The sequence below is a fragment of the Nycticebus coucang genome, chromosome 1 (genome assembly GCF_027406575.1).
Source record: "Nycticebus coucang isolate mNycCou1 chromosome 1, mNycCou1.pri, whole genome shotgun sequence".
Lineage (NCBI taxonomy): Eukaryota > Metazoa > Chordata > Mammalia > Primates > Lorisidae > Nycticebus > Nycticebus coucang.
Genome location: NC_069780.1, coordinates 80,016,086 through 80,029,462, shown reverse-complemented (window position 1 = coordinate 80,029,462; position 13,377 = coordinate 80,016,086). Strand labels below are relative to the sequence as shown.

Genomic DNA, 13,377 nt, shown 5'->3' with positions numbered 1-13,377 from the left:
ATATGTTCTAATCTAGACAAAAGTTTGTTTTCATTCAGATTTTTTTTTTTAACTTCAGCAAAATAACTTATTCCCATAAACATATCCTGGCTCCCACTAAGAAAAGTGAATGCTAGCTTAGGAATCCGAAGATGTATTCTACCACTCCCAGGGAAATGACCTTGGGCAACTGCATTACTTCTCAGAAACAAATGTATGATGAACACATTTGTATGCAGAACATGCTCCAATACAGAGATATCTGGAAGTGATACACACATGCTCAGATAATGCTTGCCTTCAGAATCCTTAGAGAACTGATATAAAAAAACTCCCACGAAGTAAGAACACGACATGAGCATAACTTTGAGAACTCCATACTATAGAAGCCTAACCAAATCATCCAGACAGTGATTCAAATCTAAAAACTAGTAATCCTTTCAAATCAAAGACTTAAACATTCTTTAAACATGTGTAGCTTTCAGGACCAGAAATTACTGTAGATCATTAAATAACGTATGCAGCCAGCATAGAGTTGGCAGTCCACATCCGTAGGTTCTATAGCAATAGATTCAAGTTATCTCAATCAAAAATATTAAGACGACAAAAAACCAAAAATATCAGCAATACTGCCTAACAACTATATAGAATTGGCACTGCACTGCCTAGTATAAACACTCCAGCCATGACCTAGAGGGTAGGGGAGGATGTGTGTAGGTTATATGTAAATACCACACCAAGAAACTCGGGCATTCTCAGATTCTGGTATCTGTGGAGGTCCTGAAACAAATCCCCTATGGATACTGAGGGCTGATTGTATACATGCATCCATGTGCATTGACTATAGGATTTTTTTATGTTACTTAAGAGTAAAAGACATATATTAGACAGCTGGGATCCTATGACCTGGAATTATTGCCCTAATCTAGCTATACTTAACTCCCATCCATCTTATAATCTACCCCATCTATAAACTAGATCCTGTGTTAAAGTTTCTTGTTACAATAAAGATTTTTCACAAGAGCAAAATTCTGTCAGAATTTGAAATCAGTGAGATTATGATAAATTCACCTTACGTTTCAGCTAAATTATTGTAAATTCAGCTTCTAATAGTTCTTTATCTAAGAGTAAAAATATAAAACTTCAAAAGCAACAGAAACCTAGGATCTTATAAAGTCAGCAAACTCCCTTCAAAGTTTTTTCTCCTCTTCCTGTTATAGAATCTCCTTCAAAATGCTCAATAAGGTACTACTGAACTCCAGGTTCATTCTCCTTCCCTGGGGCTCTAAGCTTCTACAATCAGAGGAAATACAAAGAAGATAATCCACAGATAAAGGAGGAGCCCACTAGGAATCCACCCCACATGCCCCCTGATGACCATGGTTATTTCATTCCCAAAACTTCACTTATAACTCAAAAAGCTCTTCATAAAATTGAAGTGATATGCTCAGGTCACTGAAACAAGCAGAGCTGTTCTACCTCACTCTGTTACACTTACCCTTGACATCTTCCCAATGCTGCATTAACACTTTAAGTTTCAAACTTTATCACAGATAACATGAGTCTTTACGCAGTCTCGCCACAGCTTGACCCTTCTCCTCAACTTCTCCAAGTTCCCCTCTTAAGCCCTCAATCAACCTCAGATCACATTCCCTTCATTTCATGGTTCTTAATGTTTGGTACTGTAAGTTATTACCACTCGTGAGCTGTCTTCCCCACTTAACTTGAGGTTCAAAAGTCTTAATCATAATAACTGCTAAGTATTTTGAATGCAGAAGGCACACCAAAAACTAAAAATAAATAGTAAATCAATTTAGCTTAAAATTATTCAGAAGTCATCTATATTTAGAGACTTTATTATAAAATAACCTAGTTTCAGAAAAGCAAAGACTTAACACTGACTTGTTATTACATTCCAATTACTAAAAAATATTAAAAGGTATGTTTATTAAAAACTAAAGAAAGGGCTCAGTATCCATAACTCAGTGGCTAGGGCACCAGCTACATACACCAGGGCTGGCGGGTTTGAACCCGGCCCTGGTCCAGGCCTGCCAAACAACTACAACTACAACAAAAAAATAGCCCAAGGGCAGCGCCTGTGGCTCAGTTGGTAAGGCGCTGGCCCCATATACTAAGAGTGGCGGGTTCAAACCTGGCCCCAACCAAACTGCAACCAAAAAACAGCCGGGCGTTGTGGCGGGCGCCTGTAGTCCCAGCTACTCGGTAGGCTGAGGCAAGAGAATCGCTTAAGCCCAGGAGTTGGAGGTTGCTGTGAGTTGTGTGAGGCCATGGCACTCTACCGAGGGCCATAAAGTGAGACTCTGTCTCTACAAAAAAAAAAAAAAAAATAGCCCAGCGTTGTGGTGGGCACCTATAGTCCCAGCTACTCAGGAGGCTGAGGCAAGAGAATCTGTTAAGCCCAAGACTTTGAGGTTGCTGTGAGCTGTGACCTGACATAGTAAGACCTCGTCTCAAAACAAACAAACAAAAAAACTAAAGAAGGGTTACTTGATGTCTTGTAATACTGGTGGGGGTACTAAAGAAAAGGGCTAGGCATAGTGGCTTGTGCCTGTAATCCCAGCACTTTACAAGCAGAAGATCTTATGAGGCCAGGAATTTGAGACTAATCTCGACAACATAGTATGATCCCCATCTTTACCAAAAATTGTTTTAAAAAAAATTAATCAAGTGTGGTTGCGCATGCTTTTAGTCCCAGCTACTTAGAAAGCTGAGGCAGGGGGCGGCGCCTGTGGCTCAGTGAGCAGGGCGCCGGCCCCATATACCGAGGGTGGCGGGTTCAAACCCAGCCCCGGCCAAACTGCAACAACAACAAAAAAAAAAATAGCCGGGCGTTGTGGCGGGTGCCTGTAGTCCCAGCTGCTCGGGAGGCTGAGGCAGGAGAATCGCGTAAGCCCAAGAGTTAGAGGTTGCTGTGAGCAGTGTGACGCCATAGCACTCTACCCAAGGGCGGTACAGTGAGACTCTGTCTCTACAAAAAAAAAAAAAGAAAGCTGAGGCAAACTCCTGCATTAGCCCAGGAGCTCGAGGTTGCAGTAAGCTGTGATCATGCCACTTATATTTCAGCCTGGATGAGAGAGAAAATTCTATCTCTAAAAACAAAAATCAAAAAAAGCCTAATGAAAAGACTAAAGCAACTTTGATACCCATTCTTTTTCGCAAAAATATTCCTTTTAGCAAGTCCCAGGAAGCAATACCTCTTCATATTATTAATATTTAACATTGTACATATATATGTATACAAAAATACCCTGAAGGTGAATTATACAAATGAAATGTTGTTCTTTTTAATTATAAAGGAAAGATACTTACTGTATTCCAAAATCTAGGACGGACGGCTGAAAATGTAAGCCTTTTCCACTAAACAATTTGTCTGAAAAGCTAAAAAAGGAAAAGAAAAAAGATTAATTTGGGTTGTAATGTCAAAATCTGGATACTAAGTTAAGACAATATACTTAACCAGTAACTCTCAGAACATCAGATAGAACTTTACACCCTTACAGATGAATCTGGACTAGATTTTAAATGATTAAATTATTAGAAATCTAATATTTAGGAGTTGTGAAATTTAAGAAACCCTTAGATTATGGTTAATATCATGTCATATTAAATGTGCAGATCTTATAAGTGTTCAAACAAAACTGAGGATAAATTTAATTTTTAATAGGCTTCATTTCTGGATGAATTAAAACAACATGGCTATTTTCATAAACCCTAAATCAAGAAAAGACATTACAAGTAAAGTTAAGCAGGAAGGAAGGAGACTTTGGCCTCTACATTTGTTAGATCACTCATAACAAACAGGCAGTATAACATAGGGGCCATCAACCAGTCCACATTTTTAAGAATAACAATCATATAATATCTCACATGGCAGGTCAAGTTACATTTTCTTCAACAGTTGTTAATCATTATTACGGGTATCATTTTTCTTCAGAATCAAAAGCCACAAATCAATATAGCAGAAAAATATATTTAAAAAAATACAAAGAAAACATGTGGAAATAAAAACATAATAAAGATGTAAAAATGCACTTTTTGAAAACCAATGTCAGGTAGTTCATATTTCTTATTTCAGCTTTTTAAAAACATCAGGCCTAGTCATGCATGCCAAGGGTATACAAAATTAGAGTGATCCGCTAAAACACAAATGATGTCATTGTTCACATGGCAAGATATATAAGAAATCTAAAAATACAGAAGATATAGGACACTACTGAGGAAAATAAGGCATTAAAATCAAGCACTGAAAAAGAGTAGCTGGAGTTTGTGTGACTGGGCAGATCTGCACTGTAAGTCCAGCTTGTTAGCCCTTGGTTTGAGGAATATCTTTTTTTTTAATGCACCTATTTTTTAAAAATACTATATATACACACACATATCAAAAAACTATCAACTTCCGTATGATATTTCAAAAGCCACATAATCCAAAAATGTATAAGTAGAGAAGCTCCGAAAGGTAAGGCACATAACTGTTTTCAAAGACTGGAACAAGCTTTCCAAAATAGAAACTTCCCATTTTCTCCTCCCAATCAACAGCCCTCAACCAACCTGGTCTCCAGCCTGGGCCAGACATGGACATTTGCGTTTTAAACCTGCTGATCAATAAGCAGCTTCAGCAAGTTCCACTCCAAGGTCCCGCTTTTCTCATCTTGTAGGTAGAAGTCTAGCCGTAATCCTTCCTTTTTCCCTCCCTCCACTTTCTGCCTTTATCTAAGCTCCCCTTTGTCTACCCTCTTTCCTCAAAGTCCTTTCTCCATTATGGTCTATCTGTGACTCTTTTATTCTGTCTCCAACATCAGCTGCCTAATCCATGTCAATCTCTCCACCTGTTTTGAGCATGGGGAGAGAAGAGGTCCGCTATTTACTGGGCTCCCAGAAACCTCAAAAGGCCAGCAGTAATCCACAACTTGCTTGCAAAGAAGGTCACTAATATACACAGCTACGTCCAGAAAAGATCTGAAGAAACACAGGAGGCTACGGAGGTGAAGAGGCACAACAGCAGGTTCAGCAGGGCTGTCCCACTCTAGACCCACTGACCAGGGCTCAGCACTCAAGAAAAAGGAAATAGGGAAATTCACATACAAAAAATTCTCTTTAGAAAAGTCAGGCTGCTGTTTAAGTAATGAGTAAAATAATTAATGACAGTCTTCTCCTTGTCTTATGCACTGAAAAGTAAATTTCCATCAGATTTTAGGAGGCCAGTGCCGTATCCATGAGGCCACTGGGGCCTGCACTGCCATCATTTTTACAAACAACTTCCAGATGAATAGACAAGAGATGGAGAATTTAAGAAATTCACCCAAGGTCACACAGCTACTAAGAGGCAGAGCCCAAATTCTGATACCTAAGTGTCACAGGACCTACCCAAGGAACCAGTGCAATCTAGTCTGCTGGTGAGGTCACAGGCTGCAGAGGCCAGACAAAACCTCGACTCTAGACCCAAGGCCATCACTTTCTAGTCCTGAATGGGTCAGCTGCTTTTTCATAAAATGGAGATGACACCAGTATCTACCTTGTACTTAATAGGATAAAAGAAGATAATGATGCTTTTGCTGCACGTCTGGCACAAGGTTAAGTACAATAAACAGTAGATCGTATTACTAAGAGGATGCCACTCATCTAACAAGAAGAACAAAGAGAACAGATGGAGAAGCCAAGTGAGCTTAAAGTTAAAGCTGACCTCTGGAATTAAAAGTCCCAAATGAGACAGTAGTAACTACCTCTGAAAAGAACAAATGAAATATAAACCTGAACCGTCTCATATCCTCTTAAGAGATTTTTAAATCCCACAATCAGAAAGTTTTAAACACTCAATAAAAATCAGACACTTAGGGCTCAACCTAAAGTAATATGGTACAAATAGCCAAAATTTAACTTCAAAGAAAACTCTTATGTTTGATCTCAAATGGAGAAATAAAACCATGCCAATGTTTTCCCTTAGAAGTCATAAAACAGATTCTTTTTTCGTGGGTTAATTTCACCTAACTTGACTTTACAATTTAGAAAAGATTGTGTCAAGTTTACAAGGAGGTTTAACACTGCTATATAAATTTAAAAGTTAGTTCTTATAGGTAAAACTATTTTACACACAGGCATTAATCTAGAGAGTATTCACATGCATATGTGCCCTTAAATATCCAAAGCCGGGCATGGTGGATCATGCTTATAATTCCTAACAAGGACTTTGGGAGGCTGAGGCAGGTGGATTGCTAGAGCTCAGGAGTTTGAGACCAGCCTGAGCAACAGCAAGACCCAGTCTCTACCCCAAATAGAAAAACTAGCTGGGTACAGTGACTCACACCTATAGTCCGAGCTACTTGAGAGACTGAGGCAAGTGGATCACTTGAGGCTCAGTGCCCATAGCTCAAGTGGTTGGGGTGCCGGCCACATACACAGAAGCAGGTGGATTCGAATCCAGCCCTTGCCTGCTAAACAACAATGACAAATGCAAAAAATATATAGCTGGGCATTGTTGTGGGCGCCTGTAGTCCCAGCTACTTGGGAGGCTGAGGCAAGAGAATCGCTTAAGCCCAAGAGTTTGAGGTTGCTGTGAGCTATGATGCCAGAGCACTCTACTGAAAGTGATATAGTGAGACAATGTGTCAAAAAAAAAAAAAAGAGGATCACTTGAGCCCAAGAGTTTGAGGTCACTATGAGCAGCTATGACGACACCACAGCACTCCACCCAGGGTGACTGAGTGAGACTTTGTCTCAAAAAAATCTATTTGTTAAAAAGATAGGGTTTTAGAAGTGGCAACAAACCACCAAAGTTTAGTCCACTATGACCTCAACAATCATCCACAAGTATCAGTGCCAGATAAGAAATAATATTTCAAAAAAAAAAAAGAAATATTTCGTTTGAAATGCAAAGTTTTCAAAACAACAGTGTCAAAGAAATAACTTAGTCTTAAGAACCACAGGGATAAAAGATAAAACTTCTTCCCTTTTCTTTCAAAAGCCAGCATTTCACATTTTACCTTCTCATATTCACTCTTAATAATACAAATGATTTATTGATGTCAAAGTCCACCTGACCTCATTTCCTCTTAGAACTCCCCACATCTGGCATCAAATAGACACACATTTCTTTTAAACATCAATTATAAATCTATGCCACATATTTTTAAATTTTACTATTTCTCTTTCTGTAACATAATTTTTTTTCAGGGTAACAAAGACAGATTTTATTTAAGAAGAACAAAATGTTTACAGCACTCCCAAAGACAGAAGTAGGTCCCTCTCACAGAGGAGAAAAGGTGAAAGAGACTTTCTGTAAGGTATTTAAAAGGAAAAGCTCTTAATTAAGAAAGAAAAATAGGCTCGGTGCCTATAGCACAAGTAGCTAAGGCACCAGTCCTATATACCAGAGCTGGTGGGTTTAAATCCAGCCCGGGCCCACCAAACAGCAAGGACAACTACAACCAAAAAATAGCTGGGTGTTGTGGTGGGAGCCTGTAGTCCCACAGCTACTTGGGAGGCTGAGATAAGAGAATCGCTTAAGCCCAGGAGTTGGAGATTGCTGTAGCTGTGATGCCATAGCACTCTACCCAGGATGACAGCTTGAGGCTCTGTTTCAAAAAAAAAAAAAAAGAAAGAAAGAAAAGAAAAGAAAAGTAAAAAGGGGGCCAGGGCCATTTACTTTTATAACAGGAGATAGGACTAGAATAAAAATAAATCTGAGAGTATCTGTGTTGAGGGAGCTCTCATTTACAAGGACCTCCTCCACCCCACCCACACTCTCAGTCCACCTGCAAAAAGCTGAGTTTTCTCAGCAGCAGGACATGAGGACATAGATATTCACACATGTTATTTTGAAAACACATTTATCTTTGCCTAAGATTACCTGGCTTTATTTCTTTCCTTTTAAAACTGTGGCCACTTTTTTCTAGTATATATACATAAAACAAAGACATGGCTGGAAATGGTGGTCAGTACTTTTCAGAAGAAATTTCACTGGAAATGAGAAGACCCTGGGTCAGGTCCCAGCCGTGAGTGTGAGCTCCCAAGTGACACAGGGCTTTAGTTTCTTCTTTGGCAAAATGAGTGAGTCATACTGCATGCCTCCAAGATTCTTAGAAAAGCAAGTGGATGCCCAGATTCCTTATTCCTAGGAAAATTAAATCTATCTGCTGATATCAGACACACCCTTTGGAACTATCAGTCCAGTAACTTGGATTGTGGAAATGAATTAACTGTGATCAACTGTTCCGGCTTTTCACTCATGCTATCTGATCATTTCAAAGGTGATGCTCCATCTCTCCAGAGTGAGCAGCAGGGCCCAGGGATTCCAGATCCAGCCTCACAGCTTTTGGCAGCTTAGCAAAGCTTGGTTGAACTGGGTCAGGTGGCCAACTCAGGGAAGACTCTCCCCTCAGGTCTGAAATCCAGACTTGTAGGCCAACAAAGAAAACTCAAAAGATCAAGAGAGTTCAACTCAAGAAGAGGGAGGCCCAGCAAAGGCTTTGGAGTGCAGGACTATTCAGTGGGCCTCAACAACCACCAACCAGCAATGGACGATGAACAAGAGCCACTTTTACCAAGGCTAAGGGCATGAACAAAGATGGAAAGGCTGAGGAAAGTAGGGGCCATGCTGGAGAGCCCCATGTGAGCAAAGCAAGCAGCTGGCCGGTGGGCTCTATGTGTGGGAGCATAGGGCACAGGCAGGGAAGGGGGTATGAGGAGGGCAGGGAGGCCTACGGCAGCCACAGGGAAGGCTCTGCTGCTCAGGGTGGGGCAGGGAGAGGAAACCAGCTGGTGCGATGACCCTACTCCTAAGGATTTAACCAATTCCTGGAGGGCACGGTAATGCTTCAGAAGAGGGCCTGCCCTTTTCAGATATGTTATGAATACTTTCACCTCCTAACAGGAATCTCAGGCACAGTAGTGACTGCCTGGCAGAGGCAGCACTGTCTGGTTGTCGGTGTTTCCTCAATAAACTAGTTTTCATTCATCTCCTGACACTTCAACATCTACATTTAGCTGCCTTTCAGATGCAAACTCTTTCAACACCTGGAGAAAACTGTGTTACAAGAGGAAAAAAATGTTTATGGTATAAATACAATAGCTTTAGCCACCAGACCCAGGCCAAAAAGTTGCATGGACTATAGGAAAAGCTTCCTACCCATTTCATAAACCCCCTCTGCCTCAAAAAAGGCAGAAGCATATCACACCAAAATAATGCTATTGTGTCCAGACTCTGAAGTGTTCCAAGAGTATGGTGTGCTAATGAGACGCTTACAGAACTGTTCTCATTAGTCACAGCAATGTGAGACCCCAGAGCTGGAAGTGCTAAGAGACCTGTGGACTCCATGACAGTTAGGGGTTCATGTGTTAACCTCCCTGGTCCCACTCTTCTATAAAGTATGTCCAATGGGCTACTTAGCCATTCACCATCTTCCCCAGAGCAAAAAACAGGTATTTCTAGGACTCAGCTGCTAACCACAGAGAGCTGAGAGAAATTTAGTACTTTTTTGTCATGCCACTGGACCTCAAATCGATCTTTGCACAAATATAAAAAGCTCCAGCTTAGAGGGAGTCTAAACTGATGCATGCCAATAATTAGACTAGTCACTCCAGGGCAGAGCCTCCCGGCCAGTTCTTAGCATCAGTGCTGCCTGGAGACTCCTGTGATCTGAGGCAAGGCACTGGGCTTCTGGGCCTCTGTTGAAAAACAAACAGCCTCAGTTACATGATTTATTAAATAAGTTACATAACTACACAAGTTATAAAAGTCTACTTTTTTTTTTTTTTGAGATAGAGTCTCAATTTGTCACCCACAACAGAATGCCCTGGCACCATAGCTCACAGCAACCTCAAACTCTTGGGCTCAAGAGATTCTCTTGCCTCAGCCTCCCAAGTAGCTAGAACTATAGGCACCTGCCACAACACCCAGCAGTGTTTAGAGACCAGGTCTTGCTCTGACTCAAGCTGGTCTCGAACCTGTGAGCTCAGGCAATCCACCCACCTCAGCCTCCCAGAGTGCTAGGATTACAGGCATGAGCCACTGTGCCCCACCCACTACATCATAATCTTAGTACAAGTTGGGTTTTTTTTTCTGTTTAATGCAAAAATAATTCTCCCCAGTTGTTTACTGATAGGAAAAGATGACAAAAGACAAGGGTAGTGCTACTTAAGTTAGAACTGCCATTCTTCCTGGCCACTTAACTACCTGCAACGAACCATTTGTAAAAATTGAAGCAGAAACTAGTATTTTCCCCCATTAAAATCCCACACAGGGAGAAAAAAAATCATTTGGAAGGATGTGATTTTCCTACAGTTTCTTAACACTGTAGAAAGCTTTAGGCTTCAAGGTCAAAGAATTAACAAACTAAATATTGGAAGACCTCAGAGCAATACCCACAGCGATCTACCAGAGACACTCTCACTCATCGGGAAGGTGGTATGTGAGCCTGGGGTTCCCAGCAGCACGGCCTGTACATGGCCAGGCCTACCCAAGGCAACAACAGAAGTCCTCCACGCACTCTCTCCTCTGCTTATACCCATGAAGAGACTCACGTGCTGCTCGAGTAAGAAAAGATCCTCTTCCCAAGCTGCATCAAGCCCTCTCCTTCCCTCCATAGCCAACTGCTACTGACAGCAACAGTGACAGCAAGCACAGGGTAAGAACAGGAGTTTGGATTTTATACTAATTGTATAGGAAACCATTGGAGGATTTTATACATAACCTGCTTTTTTTTTTTTTTTTTTTTGAGACAGTCTGTCACCCTTGCCCTGGGTTAGACTCACAGCAACATTGAACTTCTGGGCTTGAGCAATCCTCTTGCCTCAGCCTCCCGAGTAGCTGGGACTGGACTATAGATGCCCTCTACAAAGCCCTGAGGAGTCCCCAACTCCGCAGCTCAAGCAATCTGCCCGCCTGGCATCCCAGAGTGCTGGGATTACTGTGAGCCACTGTGCCTGGCCTCGTAAATTCACTTAACTTGAGCACTAACGGTGTATCAGATGCTGTGCCAAGCACTTTATTATCACATGTAATCAATCCTAAGAACCTGGCATGGATTCTATTATCACCATGTTTTCACATATAAACAGAGACGTTTTGAGGGTCTGAACAGCTGCTGGAAGTCCATGCAGCTCTGGGAGGCTGAATGGGAAAGAAACTCGCATTCACAGCCCCTCCATGCCCGTCCCATACCTGCCCCACCCAGAGGCTCTCTGACACCAGCCCTCTCACTGCCTCAGCATGGCCCATCCGATGGTCACCGATGACCACACGCTGTGAAGCCAGGTACTGAGCTCACTTGACCTCTCCACTGGCTACTGTCCCTTGAACCATCATCCCTTAGTCTCTAGGAAATCTCCCCACTTTTCCTCCCCCCCTCCCTCCGTCCTTCTCTCCCATGCTGCCACTGCTTTGACTCTTCCTCCATTCTCTTCTCATTCTGGCCAATCACACACATCAAGTAGGCTCACCTGTCATGGACTGGTGAGTCCCCCACAGACATCTGCCATTTCTGTAGCTGTTCAGCATCTTCCTTATCCATGGAAGGGAGAATGGATTGGGAGAGGGCCAGTTACTCGTTTCACTAGCCCTGCTTGTGGCTAGGATGCTGGCAGGTGACCTAAACTTCTCCGGTTTCACCCACCTGAGGCACCAGGCACCTATGCCCCACGGAAGGAGGGAAAGCAGAGAATTCGTCCTGGGGGCAACCCCACCAGCACTACTGGGGGAGTGGTTGGGGTGGGGGTCCTCTGAAGTCTATATCCATGGCATAAGTTTGCCTGTGGTTCTAAGTCCCCTCTTTACTGGTGCGTTTTCTCAGCCTGGTTCTTGAGTCTTCCTAGAGATTTTGTCAGCTACCCAATTTCTTTTCAATAAATTCCTTTTCTGCTTAAATCAGCCAGAGTTGGTTTCTATGGTTTGACTGATTCATTTCCCAAGCCTGTGTATCCGTGGCCTTGACTCCTCCACTGAGCTCCTGACGGGTGTTTCCATCCTCACCAGAAGCCATCAGTGGATGGCCCAGAGGCACCTCCAAAAAGGAATCCAATGTGAAGTTCAACATCCTGCTTGAAACTCCCCACAAGTTTGCTGTACTGTGTTCCCATGTTGGGGAGGGCCTCAACCCACTTGCCCAGCTGAATTACACTGATTCCTGTGTCTCTCCTGTTCCAACTTTCTCCTTACTGCAACTCATGGCTTTTCCATGGTTTAAACTTTCAACATCTTTCCTAGACTCTCAGGTAGGTCACTCTACTATGTGTTTAAATAATTAAATATAATTTTTAAATCTGCAAAATCCAAAGTCCACTTGACATTACCTTTCAGCTCTAGAAGTCAGCATGAAAAGTGACTCAGTATTAGATGTCTCCAGCATTTAACAGAATTTGCCAGATGCTATACATAAAAAGGAGGCCAAAGCAGAAATTCACCCAGATGAAGGATTTCCTCTTTGATCACAATGGACAAAGCACATTTGTGCAAGACTGTAGCTATTTTTAGAAAACCAACTCTTAGATCTCAAAGTGTCCATTAAAATTTTGATACTTGTGGGCGGCGCCTGTGGCTCAGTGAGTAGGGCGCCGGCCCCATATACCGAGGGTGGCGGGTTCAAACCCGGCCCCGGCCAAACTGCAACCAAAAAAAAAAAAAAATAAATAGCCGGGCGTTGTGGCGGGTGCCTGTAGTCCCAGCTACTCGGGAGGCTGAGGCAAGAGAATCGCTTAAGCCCAGGAGTTGGAAGTTGCTGTGAGCTGTGTGAGGCCACGGCACTCTACCGAGGGCCATAAAGTGAGACTCTGTCTCTACAAAAAAAAAAAAAAAAAAATTTTGATACTTGTTTCCTGAAAGTAAGCTAGCCGTTTTTTTAAAGTTCATCTATAATACTTAGTAGCTAAACTTACACTGTAAAAGTAGGAATGCCAAATCCCACCAAAATTCATTTCCTCTAATACCCGTAATCCAAACACAGTGAGGCCAAGGCTTAAGAACCAAGACCCAGTCTACGAAAAAAATAGAAAAATCAGCTATCTGTGCTGGCACGTGCCTGTGGGTCCCAGATACCCCGAAGGCTGAGGCAAGAAGACCCCTTGAGCCCAGGAGTTCCGGGTTGTGGTGAGCTACAATGACACCCCTGTATTTCAGCCTGGGCAACAGAGACCGACCCTGTCTCTAAAATAAAGACAAAAAAGAAAGAAGGAAGGGAGGGAGGGAATGAAAGAATGAACTGGATAAATTCTTTTTTTTTTTTTCTTTTGAGACACAGTCTCTATGTCGCCCTCGGTCGTGGGTCACAGCTCACAATAACCTCCAACTCTTGGGCTTAAGCAATTCTCTTGCCTCCACCTTCCAAGCAGCTGGGACTACAGGTGCCTGCCACATCGCCTGGCTATTTTTTATTGCAGTTGCTACTGGTG

The 13,377-nt window shown here is 42.3% G+C and overlaps 1 protein-coding gene across 4 annotated transcripts in view; it reads right to left on the bottom strand.

Annotated features, from left to right (window-relative positions):
- Positions 1-13,377, bottom strand: part of TMEM131L (transmembrane 131 like) — a 172,376-nt gene that overhangs the window by 89,210 nt on the left and 69,789 nt on the right. For all 4 annotated transcript variants that reach the window (XM_053583183.1, XM_053583193.1, XM_053583202.1 and 1 more), the window contains one exon: positions 3,310-3,378. In XM_053583183.1, the coding sequence (XP_053439158.1) occupies positions 3,310-3,378 (69 nt within the window). The remainder of the gene's footprint in view (positions 1-3,309; positions 3,379-13,377) is intronic.